The sequence below is a fragment of the Trachypithecus francoisi genome, unplaced genomic scaffold, assembly GCF_009764315.1.
Source record: "Trachypithecus francoisi isolate TF-2019V2 unplaced genomic scaffold, Tfra_2.0 Lachesis_group3, whole genome shotgun sequence".
Classification (NCBI taxonomy): domain Eukaryota; kingdom Metazoa; phylum Chordata; class Mammalia; order Primates; family Cercopithecidae; genus Trachypithecus; species Trachypithecus francoisi.
Genome location: NW_022681468.1, coordinates 103,757,198 through 103,781,235, shown reverse-complemented (window position 1 = coordinate 103,781,235; position 24,038 = coordinate 103,757,198). Strand labels below are relative to the sequence as shown.

General features: G+C 39.6%; 1 protein-coding gene across 13 annotated transcripts in view; it reads left to right on the top strand.

The window, feature by feature from the left end:
* AKAP13 (A-kinase anchoring protein 13) overlaps window positions 1–24,038 on the top strand; it is a 364,057-nt gene that overhangs the window by 125,785 nt on the left and 214,234 nt on the right. For all 13 annotated transcript variants that reach the window (XM_033189117.1, XM_033189119.1, XM_033189118.1 and 10 more), the window contains exons 3-4: window positions 10,956–11,103; window positions 22,534–22,830. In XM_033189117.1, the coding sequence (XP_033045008.1) occupies window positions 10,956–11,103; window positions 22,534–22,830 (445 nt within the window). The remainder of the gene's footprint in view (window positions 1–10,955; window positions 11,104–22,533; window positions 22,831–24,038) is intronic.

Sequence of the window (24,038 nt, the reverse complement as noted above, 5' to 3'; positions counted from 1 at the left end):
GCTGCCTTTAACATCCCCGACCCCCCATTTTTCTTTCAGTATATACCACATAAGACTGTGTCTTTTTTTTCCCCTCGCCTACACAGGTTCAAGTATGAATCTTTTGGCTTGCCATTAATATTCAGCATAAGCTGATCTCTGCCATCTTTATTCAGTTATGGAACAACTTCCTACTGCTACATAGGCCTTGTGTGAAGTTTCAAAAGACAGTTCTTGCTTTCCATAAGCCTCAGGTGGTGAAGAGAAACATGGACAGTGCAGTGCACACAATTACACATCTCTCTGACTTTGTCGCACATGTTTGGGCCCAAGCAGCCATTGTGTCTGGGTTTGGATTTACCCTGAGCACAAGCAGACCTCCTGCTTCTCCTCCCTTCCGCACCTCCAGACTGTTCCATCTTTCTTGTTCTCAGCATCCTCTTTCTCCTGTACCCCGTAGTCCTTCGATGCCTGTGACTTGCTTGCTATGTAACATGTTCCTTCTATCAACAATGACCTCTTCACACATATCTTTTTTCCCACACCTAACTCTGTCTCCTCCTCTTAACTTCAAGGTCGGGGTATAGAGGAAGAAGTACAGACTTAGGAATCCTACTTGGATTTGAATCCCTGCTTGACCCTTCTAGCTTTTTAAAGGCAAGGTTTAAAAAATACTCTCGGCTACAGCTTTCTCATCTCTTAAGTGGAGATAAAGATACCTCGCAGTATTTGCGAAGCACCTTGGTCAGCCATGGACAAGCTCCATGCTCTCAGTGTGAGGATGAAGGAACTTCTACATTTGCTGTTAATGACTGAGCTTTCTCCACATCTGTATTGATAGGGCTTCCCACAACCCTAGCCCTTAATTTATTTCAAAACCTTTTTACAGTTTTTTGTGGGAAGCCTTGGAGGTTTTACAAGTTTTTATTTTTATGTTTTTAAAACTTTTAATGTGGAAATAATTCCAAAATATTAAAAATATTAAAAAAATTTTTATAAAAAGTTTTCCAAAAGTAGTACAAAGGATACTCATATATTCTTTACTCAGGACAACACCTGTTGTTAACATCTTACGCCATTTGCTTTATCATTTTCACTCTAGCTATTTACCTGTAGGCTGACAATTTTTTTCCTTAATTATCTGTCAGTAAGTTACGTGTATCCTGGCTGTTTATTTCTAAAATGCTCCAGTATGTATTTCCTAAAATAGGGATATTCTCCTTTGTAATCACAGCAGGATGGATACCGCTCTTTATTTGTCATGTCTCTTAACCTTCTTTAATCTGGAACACGTCCACACCTTTCTTTATCTTTTATCTTTTCCGGTTTTGAAGAATACAGTGCCTCTGTTCTTTCTTAATAGACTGTTTCTCATTGTCCGACGTTTCCTTGTGATTAGGTTGAGGGTTTGCACGCTTGGTCAGAGCACTGCATAGGTAACCTTGTGTCTTTCTTAGTGTGTGACTCTGGAGACACATCTGTCATCTGTCTTTATTGAGATCTTTATTTTGATTTACCTGTTCAGTGTATTGGCGGATTTCACTGAATGAATACTACTTTTTTTTTCTCTCTTATAACTAATAAGCAATCTATGGGAGACACTTAAAAGACTGTGTAATATGTATGCTGTTCCTCATCAGAATCTCCCTCTGGATTGAGCATTCATTGATAACTTTTTGCCAGAGTGAATCTTTACCATGTTTGTGCAGTGATAATTTTACTATTCCAGCAATCTCCCCTCTTTTAGCAGTCGAACCCTGTCATTCTGCGATACTCATAGGAACTCCCTTCTCTGCTATATAATTTATCTATTGTTATTAATATGGACTCAAGACTTACTATTTGTTAAAAAATTGTGGCCGGGCGCGGTGGCTCAAGCCTGTAATCCCAGCACTTTGGGAGGCCGAGATGGGCGGATCACGAGGTCAGGAGATCGAGACCATCCTGGCTAACACGGTGAAACCCCGTCTCTACTAAAAAAAAGACAAAAGGCCGGGCGCGGTGGCTCAAGCCTGTAATCCCAGCACTTTGGGAGGCCGAGACGGGCGGATCACGAGGTCAGGAAATCGAGACCATCCTGGCTAACACGGTGAAACCCTGTCTCTACTAAAAAAAATACAAAAAATTAGCCGGGCGAGGTGGCGGGCGCCTGTAGTCCCAGCTACTCGGGAGGCTGAGGCAGGAGAATGGCGTGAACCTGGGAGGCGGAGCTTGCAGTGAGCTGAGATCCGGCCACAGCACTCCAGCCTGGGCAGCAGAGCGAGACTCCGTCTCAAAAAAAAAAAAAAAAGACAAAAAGCGAGCCGGGCGAGGTGGCAGGCGCCTGTAGTCCCAGCTACTCGGGAGGCTGAGGCAGGAGAATGGCGTAAACCCGGGAGGCGGAGCTTGCAGTGAGCTGAGATCCGGCCACTGCACTCCAGCCTGGGCCACACAGCGAGACTCCGTCTCAAAAAAAAAAAAGTTTATAATTTATTGCTGTTCTTGACTGTTCAGTCTTTAAATTGTCCAGGTTTGTACAGAGGAAGCCACTTGAGTCTGGCTTCTGTGTCCTTAAGACATGACCCAATTGGTTTGTTTGTTTGTTTGTTTTTTTTGAGCACGTCGTTGTTTTCTGTCAAAACAAGATGTTTACAGTCCAACCCAGGCCTGGACTCAGCCAAGTCTCTGAAGGGACTCAGTTCTTTTTAGTGGAGAATGGTATTAGCGACCAATATCTGTGCACTAGATAACGTTCATTGCTACTGAGTGTTCCTCTGTTGTGTGAGCCTTTAATGAAATTGAACACTGGCTACCATGAGTTGCCAAGTTAAAATGCCATGACTTTGCCTTTTAGCCTATGGAAAAGTTGTAGCTACCTGTCGGTGTTTGTTTTAGTAAAGTAACTGGGCAAAGTTTTATCAATTGCCTATCAATTGTGTTTAAAGGAGAGAATGAAGATAGTTATGTGAATACAAGCAGTGTTAATGAGATTTTGAGGGTTTTTGGCTTTTTTTTTTTTGGTACTGTAATAATTGCTACCTAATGGAAAGGTAATACCCTGTAATAACACTCAGTTTTTATTTAGTTTACTTAACTCCTTTGTTTCACTTTTCCCAAATTTGCAGTGGGTATAAATCCTGTCATTTTGTCAGACTGGGAAATAAATTTGGGAAGACCTGTGAAACTTTTATGATTCTGGATTGAAAGGTAGTTTTTGTTATAATTTCACAATTCTTGGAGCCTACAAGAATGTCTTTACATAAAATATGTGACTGCAACATATAAAAAATAAACTCAGAAATCTACATTTTATACTTTTTAACGTCAAATATTTTATTATAAATTATTTGAGTAGATATTTCTTGGAAACTTTATTCTGAAATAATTTCAAGTTTATAGAAAAGCTGTAAGAATAGAACAGATATTACATCTTATAAACCTTAAGCCCCTACTTTCCAACTGTTAATATTTTGCCATATTTGCTTAATCATTCTGTCTGTTATCATTTCTTTCCTGAACCATTGGAGAGTAAATTGTAGGTATTACATCCTTTTTTCTAAGAACAAAGGTGTTCTTCCATAACCACAGCATGATACCAAAACCAGGAATTTTAACATTGGTCCCATGTTAATCTGTAAACCTCATTCAGATTTTGCCAGTTGTCCCAATAATATCCTTAATAGCAGTATGTTTTTATTCAGGATTCACTCCAAAATCATGTACTGTGTTTAGTTGGCAAATCTTTTTAGTCTTCTTTAATCTGGAACAGGACCTCAATCTTTGTCTTTTGTTAGTGACATTTTCTGAAGAGTTACAGGCCATTTTTTACACAAATGCCCCTTCAAATTAAGTTTGTCTGATGTTTTCTTATGACTAGATTGAAGTTATGCATTTTTGTTAGGAACGTTATAAGTGATGCTGTGTCCTTAGTGAGTGCTATGTGAAATGTGATGTTAGCGTATTTCTCTATGGTTATTTTTACCTTTTTTTTTTTTTAATCACTTGATTCAGGTGTTACCTGCCAAAGTTCTGCTTTCCCCTTTGTTATTTATAAGCGGTAAGTGAGCATTTCTCCAACATCTTTGTTGCATTTTTAGCAACTTCCTTAACATTTTAAACATCTTTTCTGTTTTCCAGTTTTTAACAACAAAGATGTTAAAAATCAGAAAACTCAGAAAAGCACATGGTGTATTAAAATTCCATCTAGGAATAACTGCCATTAAAGTTTTGGTGTCTCCCTTTCTGTCTTTTCAAGTGCAGCTTACTAGTCTAGACAAAGCAGGTTTCTCAGTGAATAAAACATGCTCTAATGGGGTGTACATCCTGGTACATTATCATAGTAGTCATTTATTGAATATTATGTGCCAGACACTTGATATGGGTGCTTTCCTTTTATCAATCACTTAATTCTTCAAAACGACCTTATGAGATAAGATTGATAATTCTTGTCCTCCCTTACGGCATAAGGAAGTTAAACAACATACCTCACGTTAAACAGATATAAAGCGATATACCATACTGTGATAAAGACTCAGGCAGGTTGGTGTCAGTGATCATCTTCTTAATCACGGTGATACACTAACAAGTTATAAACTAACAAGTTAACTCAAGGTGGTGATAATACTGAACTGCTGTGAGTAGAACTATGACAACACTATTACCTATAATCTGGGATGGTTTGTACTTGACTAGCGTTTTGTCTTATAGCAAGACCTCCATTCTTTCTCTAAGTGATGATGTCTCTTAAATGGGCCTGCCGTGACCTTCCTTGGTCCTCCCTGTGGAAATTCTCCCCCTTTACCCTCTCCTTCCCTTCTGCTGACCTGTTCTCAGTGGTGTACTCGTTAAAAAGAAAAAAAGAAAGCCCTGATTTATAGCATTTGCCAATTTCAGTGGTGTAAATACTCCCATAATGGTTGATTTCAGGCTATCCATGCCATATTACGAATACAGATTTGACAAGAGATATGAGTTGTGAAGACATGCAGCAGCACACCATTATGTGGAATTTCTGCTGTCTGGATACAATAGATAGAAACCTCCAGAGCATAGAGTATAGTATGTTGTGGTAAATAATTAAAAAGTGATAAGTTTTGAATATTTATGACATTTGTTTTTAATGCAGTTTACTTAATTATAAGCCAATATAATGTAATTTTTAATAATAGCTATGTTTAACATAATTCCTTGCAGAATTCCTGAAAAGTTAACAGTGAGCACTCATGAGTCTCCATAAGCCAACTCCAGTATACCACTGACTTTGCTGCTGACTGGGCCCACCTTTGAAAATCTATGGCTGACACTTTCTTACTATCTAAGATGACATTGATGTCATCCTGTCTTTCACCCTTCCTCCTACAGGGCTTTCTATCTCATTCTCCTAATCCGTATCTACCCCTTTCCCTGTCCAAAGCCCTTTTTTGTCCATTCATCCCTGCATTGTAATTTGCCTCTTCCCATCCCCCAAATACCTTTCCCTTTCTCATCGCACATCTTTTTTTTTTTTTTTTTTTTTTTTTTTCATCAAGTTACTTTTCCCAGTTAAAGGAAAGCCTCAGACCACTAATATCTTGGGACATGGAGAGTCTCCCAGCAAGATGTTGGGTCTCATGAGGAGAGGAAATCTTTTGTCTAGGAAAGGAAAGTATATTCTTAGAATTCCAGGGTAGCAATCTAAGTGAAAAAAAATTTTTTTAACTTAATATATAAAGGAAGTTACAGTGCCATTATTATAGTATGTAGCTACTCTAAGAATTACTACAGGATGGGGAAAAGTGAGACCGTGGCTACCATTTAAAATCACATTGTAGAGTAACTCTTTTATAAAAACCTGTTTTTATTTGCAAATAAGTGGTTGATAGTGATATTTTACATCACAGTTTATTTATATGGGGGTGGGGGGGCTAACCTATATTTACAGAATAAGGGCAAGTATAGATGTCTTTTCCATTAGTTTTTGTGTCATCTGTCAGCAAAACTAATTAGGACCCTGAAAAAATTGTCAGTTTCAGGGAGACATTTCTCACTAATGATGAAACATGGAAAATATCTGTGTAAGAGGATCACACTGTTTCTTGAGTTCAGATTATTGGAAGAGAGTGGTGATGTAGGTGTGTACTCTTCCTGAGGTTGGGTCAAACTAAAATGATAATTGAGAATGTCTTGAAAATTACCCTTGTTAATAAGTTGATGTATTTTATTTTATTTAGAAACATGGCAGACTTGTTCACTTTGTAGCCAGACTGATGCATCTATTTATTCTGTAGACTGGTCTTTCCCAGGCACAGCAGAGTAATTTATTAATACCAGGATATTCTTTAAAGATGGTAGGATTAAAGCATCGCAACAAAAATTGTTACCTAGATCTGTTTTTCCTTGTTATTTTTTCATCACCATTCTACTCATTTAATCTTTCAAATCCATCTCAAGTAATAGTAGGTACCTGGTTCTGCTGGAGTAAAATGGGAGTTAGTGGCTGAAATGCAGTTTGTTATTTGCTCTCAGTGACTTTATCATTGTGCAGAGAATACTCCTTCAAGGAAAACAGGTATTTTTGATTCCAGATGCCTTTTGAATCTAAATTTCAAGAGGCTTTGAAATGAATGGAGCTTTTGTGTTCTCTTCTATTGAATTTTTTGTCATAAGGTAGTGTGACTTAATATTAAAAACAGAAACAAAAACAAGAAAACTACAGACCAGGAGTAGTGGCTCATGCCTATAATCTCAACATTTTTGGCAGGCCTTGAGGATCACTCGAGGTCAGGAGTTTGAGACCATCCTGGGCAACATACGGATACCTGATCTCTACAGAAAATTTAAAAAGTAGCCCAGCCGGGCGCGGTGGCTCAAGCCTGTAATCCCAGCACTTTGGGAGACCGAGACGGGTGGATCACGAGGTCAGGAGATCGAGACCATCCTGGCTAACACGGTGAAACCCCGTCTCTACTAAAAAATACAAAATACTAGCCGGGCGAGGTGGCGGGCGCCTGTAGTCCCAGCTACCTGGGAGGCTGAGGCAGGAGAATGGTGTAAACCCGGGAGGCGGAGCTTGCAGTGGGCTGAGATCCGGCCACTGCACTCCAGCCCTGGCGACAGAGCGAGACTCCGTCTCAAAAAAAAAAAAAAAAAAAAAAAAAAAAAGTAGCCCAAAGTGGTGGCGCATGCCTGTGGTCCCAGCTACTTGGGAGGCAGCAGGGGGAGGATCACTTGAGTCCTGGAATTGGAGGCTGTGGTGAGCCCTGATTGTGCCTGGCACTCCAGCCTGAGCAACTAAGTGAGACCCTGTCTCAAACAACAACCAAAACCCTAACTATTAAATATAGGTATTACCATTCAGGAGATAGGCATGGGCAAGGACTTTATGTCTGAAACACCAGAAGCAATGGCAACAAAAGCCAACATTGACAAATGGGATCTAATTAAACTAAAGAGCTTCTGCACAGCAAAAGAATCTACCGTCAGAGTGAACAGGCAACCTACAGAATGGGAGAAAATTTTTGCAATCTACTCATCTGACAAAGGGCTAATATCCAGAACCTACAAAGAACTCAAACAAATTTACAAGAAAAAAACAAACAACCCTATCAAAAAGTGGGCAAAGGATATGAACAGACATTTCTCAAATGAAGACATGCATACAGCCAATAGATACATGAAAAAATGCTCGTCATCACTGGCCATCAGAGAAATGCAAATCAAAAAAACAATGAGATACCATCTCATACCAGTTAGAATGGCAATCATTAAAAAGTCAGGAAACAACAGGTACTGGAGAGGATGTGGAGAAATAGGAGCACTTTTACACTGTTAGGATTGTAAACTGGTTCAACCATTGTGGAAAACAGTATGGCGATTCCTCAAGAATCTAGAACTAGAAATACCATATGACCCAGCCATCCCATTACTGGGTATATACCCAAAGGATTATAAATCATGCTGCTATAAAGACACATGCACACGTATGTTTATTGCGCACTATTCACAGTAGCAAAGACTTGGAATCAACCCAAATGTTCATCAGTGACGGACTGGATTAAGAAAATGTGGCACATATACACCATGGAATACTATGCAGCCATACAAAAGGATGAGTTCATGTTCTTCGTAGGGACATGGATGCAGCTGGAAACCATCATTCTCAGCAAACTATCACAAGAACAGAAAACCAAACACCGCATATTTTCACTCATAGGTGGGAATTGAACAGTGAGATCACTTGGACTCTGGAAGGGGAACATCACACACCGGGGCCTATTATGGGGAGGAGGGAGAGGGGAAGGATGGCATTGGGAATTATACCTGATGTAAATGATGAGTTGATGGATGCTGACGAGTTGATGGGTGCAGCACACCAACATGGCACAAGTATACATATGTAACAAACCTGCACGTTGTGCACATGTACCCTAGAACTTAAAGTATAATAAAAAAAAAGAAAAAAAATATATGAAAGCAGTTTAAAATTTACTTGTAAAAAGAGGCTCATATTGAAAGCATTGCTAAAAGGATTTCATCTGCTTATAATTAGCCACCTCCTCTGTCCCCAAAAGAAGGCCCAGACATCACTAGTATCTTGGGGCACAGAGAGTCTCCCAGCAAGATGTTGGGTCTCATGTGAGAATGAAATTCTTGATCTTGAAAAGGAAGATATAGTCTTAGAATACCAGGTTAGAAATCAAAGTGAATTTTTTTTTTTCTTTTTTTCCTGTAAAAGTCCAGATAGTAAATAATTTAGGCTGTGGGCTAAGTTCTCATGTAATCATTACCTTCTATGGCCCATTGTGGTGCAAAACTAGCCGTGAATGGTGGGTAAATGAATGATCTGAGTTCAATTAAACCTTTATTTATTGACAGTGAATTTGAATTTCATGTAATTTTCACATTAAAAGGATTAAAAGGGCTTCTTTTGTCCCTAACCCTAACCCCCACCCCCACCCCGGCAAAATGTAAAACGGGATGGTGGGAGGCTGGAATTTATGTGTGGGTCATAGTTTGTCAACCTATGCTGCAAAGGATGGAACTTTTCATTTGTACTTTTTTCAGGCTATGAAGATATTTCAGTACCTTGAGAAATAGACTCTTCTCATACACGCTGCAAACATCTTCTTAACTGGTTGCATTATGCCAAAGGAGATTACACATATTACCAGGCTAAGCTTTTCAAAAATGTTTCCAAGAGAGAGTCTTATAAACAAGACAAAAGTCTACTTCTGAGTAGTAACTGAAGTCAGTGATAATTGTGTTTTACCAGCTGTGATATTCCTTGGATTAGGATACTGTTGAATGCTCCACTGTGATAGTCATAGTAGTAGTCATGGACCCGCTGGAGCATGTTTTGTTAATAGACCTGGTTCCTAGGTTTGACTTGATGGTTTTTGCTTTTTAGTGTTTAGTAAAAAACTACCTTCTGCTCAGTTATACTGCTGGGCTTAGTAAATTGTGACCACAGGGTGGTATGGTTCTCTTGTTGGCGTTAATTGTTGTTAAAATTGAAAGGAAAAATCTTCTGTACATAATGAGAATTTACTCCTCTAATTATGATGCTAAAATGGTCCGGCCTTCTCTAAATTGATTTTTCTGTAATGCATTATTAAGATTTATATAGTATTACATCTCAGTGCTTTAAACCTTGATGCTTTGTAGTCTTTTGTTATGGTTACAACAGGAATTGTATAGTTTGTAATTGGGAGAATGCTAATAATTAGGACAGTATTTCATAGAATATATTTAGCCACTGGTCTTGATTAAAAAAAGAAACATTATATATAAAAACTACTAAAGAGTATTTACAGCTGGCTACGGTGGCTCACTCCTGTAATCCCAGCATTTTGGGAGTCTGAGGCGGGCAGATCATCTGAGGTCAGGGTTCGAGACCAACCTGACCAACATGGGAAAACCTTGTCTCTACTAAAAATACAAAAAAATTTAGCTGGGTGTGGTGGTGGGTGCCTGTAATCCCAGCTACTTGAGAGGCTGAGACACGAGGATCGCTTGAACCTAGGAGTTGGAGGTTGCAGTGAGCCGAGAGCATGCCACTGCACTCCAGCCTGGGCAACAAGAGAGAAACTCCGTCTTACAAAAAAAAAAAAAGCAACTGAAAGACAAAGATGTCTTACCTTCTAATAGTTGCAAAGTCATAGACAAAGTTATTGGCTCAAGATTTTTTGTCTGATTTTATGGGACTAATGTAGGGGTAGATAAAGAAGAGTAGGAATGTCAGATGGTTAGGAAATACAAATTATTAGAAAAGCAGCCTCCTATTGAAATAGGTTAAAAATATTATAGACGGAGAGTTGAACATGTTCCAGGAGCTTTCCTATACAGTCATGTGCTGTTTAAACTATGGGGATATGTTCTGAGAAATATGGTATTAGGTGATTTTGTTCGTTGTGCAAACATCATAGCGTATACTTACACTAACCTGGATGTTGTAGCCTGTTATGCACTTAGGCTGGAGCCCAAGCTCATCTTCTTTGCACTCTCCCCTTTCCAGGCAAGCCTATTGCTGGAGAATGTATGGACTTGGTAATGATTTATGGGGATATAGAATTTAGAGAATTATTGTCAACTGGAACACAGGAGTTAAGAAGCATTCTGAGTACAAGGGTGTGATCATTTTTTATATCCCCTCCATCCTCTCTGCCTTATTTTTGGATTTTCTTCTCTGTCTCCCCCGCCCTTCCCCTTTTTAACCTTACCAAAGTCAAGTAAAGTTTTCCTTCATCTTGTTAGTTAACTTATTTGTCTAATCACTTCCACTAAAATGTAAATTTAAAGAAGAGAGAATGATCTTATTTTCAGGTTTATTCTGTATTGTGAATGCCTGGATAATTGCCTGGCACATAAGTGCTCAATCTTTATACCTGTTTCAGCTTACTAGAATGGGGGCATGGTTTAGACGGTATATTTGATTTTCCCTTAAATATAATGTTTGATAAAGATAGGCTGCGAAGAGGAACCTTACTAATGTAAACTTGCTATATTGTTTCCTTTCCTAGGGCGATTGTGTTGTTACAGTGCTGCTTGCTGAAGAGGACAAAGTTGAAGATGATGTAGTGTTTTACTTGGTATTTTCGGGTTCCACCCTCCGTCACTGTACAAGTACTCGGAAGGTCAGTTCTGATACATTGGAGACCATTGCTCCTGGTAAGTATTTGAATGGGATCCTTACTAGCTTTTCCTAGTTCTTAAACACTTTTATTCTGTGTTTATTAGTATAGAGTGACAGGAAGAGTGAAGTGTAGGCAGTTTTAAAAAATTTATTAATTTATAAAGCAGTTTGAATATCTGGTCCTGCTGGTATTGGAGAAGATTCCCAGTTTTTTATTGCTGTGCCGTTTTATATGTATTATTGTTGTGTCGGCCACCTACCAAATTCTGTAAATTCTAACTTATTTAAGAACTGGGATTATGACAGTTGAAAGCTGGTTTATCCTCCTACTTGGTAAAAATGATGTTGAAAATTCAAGGATTTAAAGATTCTAGAGAGTCTCTAGGTATATTATTTCCAAATTTTTATGGACAGGAAATAAAAGAAGGCAGTCAGGATAGATACCGATTGCTTTTCTGAAGAGTATTAGGTATCCTTCCTTGTAACCCACAGCTCCAGTCATCTTGTTTCAACCTGTGATGTGTATCACATCAGAAAGACTTCTCTGGAGGTCTGCTCTCTAGCAGGTGCCATCCAGTATCACCATTACTGAACATTTATTATGTGTTGGTGGTGGGGAGAAACAGCTTCTTAACCTAGGTATAATTGATCAGTCCGTGACTCAGTTCTCGTTAGGAAAGGAATTGAGGTAAGTTTTATAAACATAATACTTCCTATACTAGGAGCACTTTAGGGTTAAAGTTTGAGGACTGTGTGTTTGTATACCTGTGTGTGCATGTGTATCTAGAAAGGGCATATAAGTAGATACAAGGAGACTGCAAGCAGATAAAAGGGAAAAGGCAAATATAACAAGCATGGCCTATATCCTAACTGTGATCCTCAGTCACAGATCCCAACAAAGTCTGTTCTCTTGGTGGAGAGGGATGTACCTCAAAGCCCTTATGCCTTTGCTGGTAAGGTCCTTAAACCAGGATGGGCAGCAGGCAATTACTTTCCCAGAGTTGCTGAACTTGTATGACAGCCTGCTCTAAGTTTGTACCAAATCCTTGAACATTGTCCTCAGCCTACCTTTCTGAGCTCTAGTTCACATTTCTTCCCTTGACTTTGATTCTGGTACCTCTCTATATATGTCTATATAAGTACCCTTGCCCTGCCTACCCAAACGAAGCAGAATATATATTAGACTCTGCTCCTTTCCTCTAATTTGGTCCAAATCCTGGGAAATCATTCCTAACCCCTGTGCTTTAGCCCTGGAGTCCTACCTAGTACCTGGCTTTTCTTTCATTTTCTACTAATTGTCTCTCCGCTTAGCCACATTCCAGTATTTTCCATCATGCTTATGAGGTCAGATAACTCCTCCCTTCCCATTGGCCTGAACATTCTGCTTTCTACCTGAATTTAGTCAGGCAGCTGATAATGAGGTACCTCATCACAGCAGAGGTGACAAAAGGATTAGAGTCCCTGAAAGACCTTCTTTTACCTCTGGAAGGCCAAATGGAGAGTAAGACAACACTTTTAACATATGAGCCTTGATATGTGTGCAAGGGTACCAATGAGATCCTTAGTTGGTGTAGTAGAAACTCTATTAACTAAGCAAAGGAGATTCCTGACCAGACCCTATTGCTCTACTTATCGCATATGAGATTTTTCTGGTTATTTGTCTTTTTCAGCTACTGTCATTTGGCTTAGTTTGGTAATTTATTGTGGAGGGGTAGAGATAGAGGCATTTTGGGGGTTAACTTGTTTGAATTTCTTGTTTATATCATGGGATAAATTCTTTAGCCTGGACCTAAACGTCTTTAAATCTGCCTTTGTGGACTTAGACTTGTGCCTTCCCTTCCTTCAGGCCCTTACTTAGCTATCACCTCATGAAGCCTTTCGGTCCAGCTTATAAAAATACACAGCTGCCTCCTCTCCATATTCCCTATACCCCTTTCCTGCTTTATTTTTCTCCATTGCACTTTTCAACTTCTCACATATATTTTACTTATTCACCTTATTTATTTTCTATCTGCCCCAACTAAAGTGTCAGCTTTATGAGGACAAGGATTTTTGTTTGGTTTCCTCACTGGTATATGCTAAGAAGGCTTGTTCTAGGAAACTGTCACTTGATAGAACAACATTTCTACTGTGTCACACATCCTGCTTCCCAGAAGCTGCTCTTCTAGAAAGATGTGTATGTATGTGAATACACCCATACTCACACTCACATGTAACCCCCCTCCCCGCCCTGTTTTTTTTTTTTTTTTTTTTTTTAAATAAATCCGAAAGGAGTCTCTGGCTTCTTGAGTTGCATTTTTAGCTTGGAGAAGGAGTCCGATGATTTTTATGCATCAGTTAGCTGCATTGATAGCCTCAGATTTCCTGTTTGCTGAGAGGAGTGCTAGATTAGTCAAGAATCTTCATGGAAAGTCCAATCTTCGTGGAAAGTCCATGCAGTGCACTGTGCATCCCAGTTCCTGGATAAGTGTGCATGGTCTGTTTGTTGCAGCAGCTACTGCCTACAGGGATGTCTCTGCACTCTTTGTGCTTATGTTGGGACGAGCCCTGCAATTCCTAGTCATTTTGGCTAAGAGAAGAAACAGAGCTTTGTGCCTTGTTCTTGCCCCCCACCCCAAGAAGGAGTCTTGCTCCGTTGCCCAGGCTGGAGTGCAATGGCACGATCTTGGCTCACTATAACCTCCATCTCCTGGGTTTAAGCAATTCTCCTGCCTCAGCCTCCTGAGTAGCTGGGATTACAGGCATGTGCCACCATGCCTGGCTAAATTTCGTTATTTTTAGTAGAGGTGGGGTTTCACCATGTTGGCCAGGCTGGTCTTGAACTCCTGACCTCGTGATCTGCCCACCTTGGCTTCCCAAAGTGCTAGGATTACAGGCATGAGCCACTGTGCCCAGCCTCTTCTTGCTTTTTTTATTATTATTTTTTTATTTTTCATGTTTCATCCAGATTGCTGGCTCTGATTTTTCTTTGAGTTCTCTGTGTGTTTCACTGTGTTTTGTAACATTTTAGTTTTTCCTAAAACCAAAGGATTGATTAACCCTCAAAGGGCAGCTACTTTTCGATGTTAGTCTGTAACCTTTTATCAAATCAATATTTCCCTAAATAGGGTTGACTCATAGACACTCTAAATTATCTCCTAATAAATTGTTTTGACTTCGGATATTGAAATTGCAGGCCTATTTCCCACCCATCTCTGTTTTCTCTTTTTTTTTTTTTGCATGTTTTGTAGTAAGTCCTACATTGAAGTGTATGTGTCTGTCTGTCCCTCCCTCCTGCCCCCTCCTTCCCCATCCCCCCCGTGTGTGTGTGTGTGTGTGTGTGTGTTGTGTGTGTGTGTGTGTGTGTGTGTGTGTGTGTTTGCATGTGTCTGTAATTACAAAGAAGTTGTAAAGACCTTTTAAAGTAGTTATGATGTGATTTCCCCTCCTTTTTAAAAATAAAGTATTTTAAGCATAAGTAGTAACATCTTAGAGGGCAGGTAGGTGGAGACTTTGACTTTCTACTTTATCTATCTTTGAATTTTTTTTTTTTTTTTTTTTTTGAGATGGAGTCTCGCTCTGTCACCCAGGCTGGAGTACAGTGGCCGGATCTCGGCTCACTGCAAGCTCCACCTCCCGAGTTCACACCACCTCCTGCCTCAGCCTCCCGAGTAGCTGGGACTAAAGGCACCTGCCACCATGCCCAGCTAATTTTTTTGTATTTTTAGTAGAGACGGGGTTTCACTCTGTTAGCCAGGATGGTCTCGATCTCCTGACCTTGTGATCCACCCGCCTTGGCCTCCCAAAGTGCTGGGATTACAGTCGTGAGCCACCGCACCCGACCTGAATTGTTTAAATGTTTACAGTGAGCATGTTATTTGTATGATACATAGTAATTTTCGATGAAAACATTTTGATTGCTGAAAAGAATGTCTTCTCTTTTGAAAATAAATCCATCTTTATGTTGATTAACACTGGAGGTCAACCACAGCTTTATAATAAAATATTACATTCAAAACACCTATGAAAGTAGCGCGTTCAAGAATATAATTTGCTTTGAAATGTAGCTTGAGATGGAAATATACTTCTAATAATGAAAGGTGTTGCCTTAGTAATAAATGAAAATAATATTCCATTATTATCCCTTCATAGAAAACAAAATCCTAAATGACATTTTAATTAACCAGTGATTTTTCTCGAGAGAGAAAGCTGAGATTTGTTTTTTAAGACCTAGGTAGGATTGGCAAATAGTGTACAGAAATCTGGACATCCTTTGAAGATAATTGTTGGGGTGAGATGGGGCCATAGAGTACTGTTTTATTGTGTTCATTTTTATTAATGAAACTGTGAATTTAGACCAAGTAGTGATTTCAGAATAGAAGATGGAACAGGATGTTTAGTGGTTTTTGTATACTATTTTTGTAAAAGACTTTGGTGCAGAATCTTTCATAAAATGAAATCTTTTTTCAGCCATGTCTGTTGTTTATTTTTAGAATTCACAGCAAGTGTTCTTGTTTGAAGAACTGCAAACCTTTATTGACTCCAAATTTGACTCAGCTCTTTTATATTTTCCTTTTCTTTTTCACTGATAAGGGAAGGTACTTTATAAAGTAGATTTGTCATTAAGAAAGAAAAATACATTTACCTGATCAGAAGTTCTTTTAGGTTTAAAGAAAAAAATTACAGCCCAGATTACAACAAATGGTCTGAGTAATAATGTGTTATGTCTTTCTTTTTCTTCCTCTCTCTCTCTCTTTTTTTTTGGAAACAGAGTCTCAGTCTTTTGTCCAGGCTGAAGTGCAGTGGCACAATCACAGCTCACTGCAGGCTTGACCTCCCAGGCTCAAGTTATCCTTCTACCCCAGCCTCCCAAGTAGCACTTACCATCATGAGTGGCTAATTTGTGTGTGTGTGTGTGTGCGTGTGTGTGTGTGTGTGTGTGTGTGTGTGTGTGTGTGTGTGTGTTTAGAGATGGTGTCTCCCTGTGTTGCCCAGGCTGGTTTCAAACTCCTGGGTTGAGTGATCTTTCTGCCTCCACCTAGCAAAGTGTTGGAATTATAGGCGTGAGCCACCATGCTTGGCCTCTTTCATTTCTTGTGAACCAAGAATTACTTTCTAGCAGCAGATGTCCAGTATTACCAAATTGAATAGCATATTTGAAAAGAAGTTGTAGACTTTTAATTTAATAGACTTAATTAGAGAATTCTGACACCCCCCCATCCCCCTGCCCGGCCCTGCCCCTGGCAATGCCTGCCAAGGTAATCAGTTATTTTTATTGGACTTTTTCTATAACAGTCTCCCTATTCTGAAATATCTTACTATAAAGCTATCTCTAGACAGATGAGATTTTATATTCTGCAAAACTTAAATTACTGTCCGAATGCTAGTTAGTACATATAGTGGTTATACTGGAAAAACAGACTGAGAACTAGTTGAAAAGCAAAAAAAAATCTGTTATCTGCTGTCCTTAGTTGTAATGTTATGAGGTAATTATATATTTCATAACTTTGGAACCATGAACACAGCACTGGAATCCTAGGGCATACGATATTAAGGGAGTGATATCCTCCCAAGGGGGTGAAAGTTGCCTTTTGGGGAACAAAAAAGACTTACTGTGTGTATGTAAAACACAGTTAAACAAATTTGTGGTCTATCTGTGGTATTAAAGTTTCATGAAGTGAGGGGTGAATAGAGAATAATGTCTGAAAAGGCTCTTTGGGGTATAACGGAAGAAAAGGCTGAGAAACACTGCCTTAGAGGTATGGGCTGGAATATAGCGGAGCACATTTTTAGCATTAAATCTCTCCTTCCTCCTCTAAAATGTACATGGTGAAATTCCTGTGCCTACTCTTTGTTCTCTTCTGATTAAATACTCCTGTACACATAGAGACATTTTACACATATACCAAATTTGCACACTACCGTTAGGTCACCAAAACCCAGCAGTGGGTGTGTACTTCTGCACATAATCCTATTTCTTATTAGAGTCTGGATCTGAAGACTGAAAATTTGTTTCTTTTAACCCTATCGTAGACACTTCAGAAGGAAGAAAAAGACACCAAATTTTTAGAGACTTTGATGCCAAACTGAAGTAATCAAGATATTATTTTTATATTTTCCATCGCTTTTTCTCTTAGAAGGTAATGTCTGTGTGGGACTGGGCTTGGCTGGCCCAGCAAACACTTTTAGGGTTTCTTTTTGGATAGCTGATGAAACAAAGTTCCTATTGTTTCATCCTCAAAAGAGAGGGCCCAGATGGGATGCATTCCACTTTTAGCTTAATAGGAAATGAAGTAATTCTTGGGCTGTGCTTCAGCAGTTTTGTTTATCAGTAGCAATATTTCGTTTCCATGGGTGCGGTGCTCCATATAGTGAGAAGGAGCCTGCCGGAGAGCTCTCCCAACCTCTCACACACACACCTCCTGACCTGCCAGCATAAAAAAGGTGCAGATTAGATGATTTTAAGAGGACCATCAGTAGTTAAGTTTTTGTTTCTCACCTAGGTGCACCTTGTGTTTTTGTTTATTCTTTCCCTCCTCTCTTTATTTTGTTATTTCTGCAGTGCCAATGGCAAGCTTTGTTGGGCCATGCTGGAGAAGCTCTTTGTAGAGTGTTAGGGATCTGTTTTCCTTGAGTTTCCTAAACAGAAGCATTTTAATGCTAATAATAAAAACTACCAGTTTTAGATGCCCATTTTATGCCAGGTACTTTGTGCACAGCTCTAATGTTTTTAACAATCCATAAGGTTAATGGTGTTCTCATTTTGTGTACAAGGAAAACAGGTTTCAAGATTGAATGACTTTCTCAGGATAACCAAATCTGTTGAAGTGGAGCTGGAGTTCAAACCTAATATTTTCTACTTGACAGCTAATTGCCAGCATACTTGAGGGGGATCCCTACAATGTACTCAGCTGGGAGCAGACTTCTCCCACCCCATAATTTATATTTGTCTTTTAAGTGGACTTGATAGTATGAGAAGTTCAGAAATTAATTCATAATTTAAAATATGGAATTAAAGTTTGGGCCATGTTTCTTCTAGTAGTTTCTCTCTCTCCTTCCCCTCTATAAATCCTCTAGAGTAACTGCCTTCAGAAATTCAGTAAAATTTTCAAAACTTCCCTTTTTAAAAAAAGATTGGGATTTTTATTTTCTTTCTTGTTACCAGGAAATTGAATCAAAGGAAAAACACCATGGAACTAATTGAAAATCCTGTTATTGTTCTTCCTACTGCAGCTTCTGTTTTTATGCAGAAAGTTAGATTGTGGTTATTATATCAAATTGGATACAGTTTCCCATCCCCGTGTCTTTGCAGTGTAATTGCAGACATTGTTAATAACCCTGCAGTCTTATGTACAAAGGCAGTCGTAAGACTAATGGCCCTCTTGCAAATAGTCGTGTCTCTAGAGCTAATTTATGATAGTAAGAGGTTTTGGTGTAGGCATATGGGGTGATTTGTTTTATTATTGAGTCTGTATTATGTAACTTTTTAAAAAATGCTGATTTCTTCCCCAGGTGCTTTATCGGAAAGGTTATAGGAATTAAAAAATAATCTTGAGAGCCACTTGAGCCTAATGGAAAACATTAATGTGAGACAGTAGGCCAACCTGGTATGGTTGATTTCCAGACAGTAGGGTGAGGTACTTTATTCTTGATCAGTAGTAACGCTTCCAGTGTACTCTTAAGTTTAATAAAGACTAATCCAGGAAACTCTGAGTTCCCCACTCATCTTTTAACCCTCAGATTTTCTTTTGAAAAAGAAGCCTCTAATCATACCAAACAAATTCCAGATTTATGGCGTATTTTACTTAAGATGATTCATAGTTTCTCCTTCAGATTTTGAATTCATATCTGAAGGGAAAACATTGGATTAGCAATTGGACAGTTTCTGAGATATCTCTTTCATGGCTATTTCTGACATTCTGCCTTCTCTGTTATACAGTTTGATTTTCGTTGTACACAGAGCTGACAGTAGCTCATACATCCATCCATTCATCTGCTAACAAACTCTGCTAATGCAGCAGAAAGAGATAAGCATACTGGTGTTGCCAAGCACAACACCCCCACATGCACACACCTATCCCGCCTTGTTCTGTTTCTCTCCCTGTAGTTCGCCCTCATCCCATTCTGCCTCAGTGAACAGTCATTTTAGCAATTCCAGACAAATTTCTGTGCAGATACTTTACTTTGGCACTTCACAGTTTTGGGTAAGGTAGCATTGTTTCACCATGGCTTTTTGCTGTGTGAATGATGTTTACTTTTAATGGTATTGTGACTCCCTTTCTGATTCAAGAGTTCAGGTTTCTCATCTTTGCATAGGCTTGAGGAAGGAAAGTGATAAGAAAGGAAAAGGACTGGTTAAATGGGTACGGCATGGATATTCTGTTTTACATAGTGTAATCTCTCTTCTAAGGCACTGTGAATTTAAGGTTTGAAAGCATAATTCAATTTGGATCTCAGATTACTTACATCATCATCATTGAATTGTGAAATTTTGGTCTTTATTGACATTTATTCAAATCTACCGCAGAGGACTTTCAGAAGTTTACAGATTAGCTTAATTTTGGATAAATGGTACAATGCTATATATTGATTCTATTGATGAACCACAGCATTTCTTCTTTAAAGCAGTTCTCCTGACTGATATACGTATCTCTCCATCCATCCATCGTTCATCCATCCACCATCAGTTTATTTGGAAATTAAGTGAGGCTATGTATGATGTTTCGGGTGATAATATTAAAGAATTTAGGGGGCCCCTTCTAGATTTTATTTATTCATTCATTCATTCATTCAGAGACAGGGTCTCTGTCTCCTGGGCTGGAGTCCAGTGGCACGATCTTGGCTCATGGCAACCTCCGCCTCCCAGGTTTAAGCGATTCTCCTGCCTCAGCCTCCCTAGTAGCTGGGACTACAGATGCCTGGCTAATTTTTGTTTTTAGTACAGACAGAGTCTCGCTGTGTTGGCCAATCTGGTCTTGAACTCCTGGCCTCAAGCGATCTGCCTGCCTCGGCCTCCCAAAGTGCTGGGATTATAATGTGAGTCATCACACCTGGCCTAAGTCCTTCTTAATTGCCATCTCCTTTGTGAAATCTTCCTGCTTTTGCCCACATATGGAATGCACCACTCCTCTCCCCACATTGCACTGTATTTGGATATTTAGATATTTTAGATAAGAAAGTTCTTGTAGAAGTCCTCTCATTTTGACTTACGTTGCAGTTCTCTGCATCTTGTTTGATTCTCTGTTATGGACCGTAAATCTCTTAGGAGTTGAGACTCCTTACTTTACTCATCTTCACCTTCTGATCATAGTGCCTGGACTTGATGGATGTCTAGCTTTTAGCTCTTGAACAAAACTGAGTCAGATGTTAGATAATATTTTAAAGGAAACATTTTCTGTTAGAAAAATAGACAAATCTTACTAAAGGAATCATTTGGTTTGTTTCTGCCAACATTGATGTCTGTGTAGTTAGGCTGGCTGCCCTTCAAAAAAATCTTGCTTTTTTCCCCGAATTCTCTTTCATATATTAAATGTATAAATACCACGTATACATTATTATAAAGTGTGCATGCATGTGCACATGCTCGCGCTTGCACACACACACCAAGCAGAGGATGTTTCAGCTTCCTACAGCCTTTTTAGAAGGAATTCGACTTGGAAGGCAGTGGGAGTATCGTGTGGATTCAGTGTTCATGTGAAGACTTACCTTCATGGTTCATGAACCAATTATTCTTGCTTAAAAGTCATACTAGCCCATCATTCCAAGTGTTAGGCTCCTCTCAGGTAGGGACTTAGCTCTTAGCCTTTTTCCTCTTCAAACACATTGCCCTATTGATAGGCAATGTGATACAAAACCCTTGCCTCCTGTTATAATAGACCATATCCTTTGGCATCAGCCTTGACTCTGAATAGTGAATTCTGCACCTTATTGTCTGTGTAACATGGGTCAAGTTACTTCTTTAAGTCTCAGTTTCTAATCTATAAATTGAGGACAATACATGCCTCGTAAAATGGTTATGGAGAGAAATGACTCAGATGCCTGACGTGTACTAGGTACGTGCTTGGTAAATACTTCTACCACCCTAGAAGTACACAGCAGTGAGCGATTTCTTTTTCCACAGGATGAAGGGCTTAAGGAGGCCCTTGGGAAAATAGCATGTGGAAAATCAACTTATTTATTATTCTGATAACATGGAAAAAACATTGTCTCTTTCAAAGACAGCAGAAAGCTTAGTTTGTTCCAAGTCTGAAACCTCTGTTGGCCTGTGCCCGTGATATGGAAATTCAGTCTCAGGGACCATGTAGAGGGTTTCTCTACATGCCCTTAGCTGTAGAAGAGCAGCCTGAATGTTAGAGATTCAGGGAAGTGGCATGTGCATGGGTGCCCATGATTAATCAGGCAGAGCACGAAGTGGCATCACCCAAACAAAAACATGAACTCTACTTTCTTTCCTTCTTTGTCATCAGAAAGATAATGGAAGAAGGATGATGATAGGAGCATAGTTCTGGCTATTTGAGATCAGTGTGTGAAAACAGGGGAAATACAATATGTGTTTTGATGATTGTATTCTGAATATTGGAAATATTTAATTCTGTGAGGCTAAAAATTCAAAAGAAAGCCCGATCCTCCAAGAAGGCCTTACCCGTAGACATGTGGTGTTAAATCTTGCTGACCTGGCTCCAGCCGAGCTCTTTGGAGTGGCATGCAGTTTTCTGCCTCCAATCACCACTCCTGAGGTGCCTGCCAGTCTGTACACTGGGCACCATGGAGTCCTTGGCATGTTTGCGTTTCCTGAGCTGGGCTCCCAGCCACAGCATTGCATTATCCTCATGCAAACCAGGTAATTTCATTGAAGTCCTCATTACATTAGTGGCTGAGATGGGAAAGAATGTGTATCTGAGAATAAAAATCAATATTTATTTTTTAGGCCTTGTATTGCTCTTAGTAGTAAAATAAAATCAAGTAATTGTGTACTTTTCCAAGTGCTTCATCATGTGAGCCTTTGTATTGTGATAATAAAGCAAGTGCTAGTGAATCTGTAAAATTCTTCCTGTATAACTTGTATGAGTGATATTTTTTCCTGTTATGTTTTCAGATCTAATTTAGTTCAGTAGCTATTGGACTTCCCATCGTATGCTAGGCCTTGCAGGTCCTTCAGCTTTCATTCTTAAATCTGTTCAAACTGAATAGCCCTTGTTGATAGTCAGAGCCTGTTCAGTTCCAGATACCATGTTATAGGCATGGTGAAAGCTGGGATACAGAGTTTTTTGTTCTTTGTTAAGGGAACTCATATTTGCAAATAATGTTAAAAGCTGAAAATGGAGTTTTAAGAAGTTTGGAAAAATGCTGTCAGAGCTTAAGAGGAAGGAGGGGTGTTTTTTAGGAGAAATTTGTATGTCATGAAATAAGAGCTAAGAGGATCCACCAGTGTCCTTTCAGCAATGAGGCTCTAATACTATTTTCTTTGCTGCCTGTGTTTTCTTTAGGTCATGATTGCTGTGAGACAGTGAAGGTGCAGCTCTGTGCTTCCAAAGAGGGCCTTCCCGTGTTTGTGGTGGCTGAAGAAGACTTTCATTTCATCCAGGATGAAGCGTATGATGCAGCTCAATTCCTAGCAGCCAGTGCTGGAAATCAGCAGGCTCTGAACTTTACCCGTTTTCTTGACCAGTCAGGACCCCCATCTGGGGATGTGAATTCCCTCGATAAGAAGGTAGTGCTGGCATTCAGGCACCTGAAGCTGCCTGCGGAGTGGAATGTGTTGGGGACAGATCAGAGTTTGCATGGTGAGAATTTATATGATCTACAAACAAACTTTAAGTTTGTGATATTTCTGTTTTTGTAATGGGGCTGCTTTTCTATAGTCATCATATTCAGGTCTTCCACAGCGGCTGAGTAAATCTTAGAACTACTGTAGGAAAGTGGCCTCCATGGCATCTTTTCTAGGTTCTTCAGCTGAGCTGTTAAGCATGTTGTTGCAGCAAAATGACCCTAGGGACTACCCAAGGAGAGTGGCACATCACCTTCCTGTGGGTCTGGATTTCAGACATGATCTCTCAAGTATAGAAAGTGACACGTTCTTCATGAGGAGAGTAGCAGAGTTACTTTTTGGTGTTTAATGATCAAAGAGGATAGCCTGGAAGGGAAGGAGAGGAAAGATTGGGCAGTGAGTTCCCGGGAGGAGCATGAGAACAGGGTGTGCTCTGAGAAACCACACACTTCCTTAACCAGGTTAGTGTCACTCTTACTGACTTATCTGTTGGCCCTCTCTATGAGAATTCACTGAAGAAAGGACTTTTTTTTTTTTTTTTTTGAGATGGGCTTTTGCTGTTGTTGGCCAGGCTGGAGTGCAGTGGCATGATCTCAGCTCACTGCCACCTCCACTCCTGGATTCAGGTGATTCTCCTGCCTCAGCCTCCCAAGTAGCTGGGGTTACAGGCATGTGCCACCATACCCGGCTAATTTTTTGTTTGTTTGTTTTTTTTAGTAGAGACAGAGTTGCACCATGTTAGTCAGGCTGGCCTCGAACTCCTGACCTCAGGTAATCTACCTGCCTCAGCCTCCCAAAGTGCTGGGATTATAAGCATGAGCCACTGCACCCGGCCAGAAGTCCACTTTTTCAAAAACATTTACATAGTAAGTCCTCTTACTCAAACAAGGGTTTTCCCACATAATTCTAGTAGCAGATGACATCTACTTGATGTCATAATTGTATAGATATTTTAAAGTGAAACATAATGTGTACCTGGAGTTCAATAAGTAACATCCGGTTTCCCTTCTGAGTTCAATCGAACGATTTAGGAGTCCTGAGATAGAAATCAAAGTGTTTGCTTTATTACTGATGTCTAGATTGGAAGCCTGATGTTAGAGCTCCTACCAGAAGGGTCTGCTTGTACTTTCTATGTCTTCAGTGAAAGAGCTGGTCAGTCACTCCACGGCTAGGACTGGGTAGAGTCCACCCAGCCTTAAGTACTGAATTATGTTGGGTGAGCAG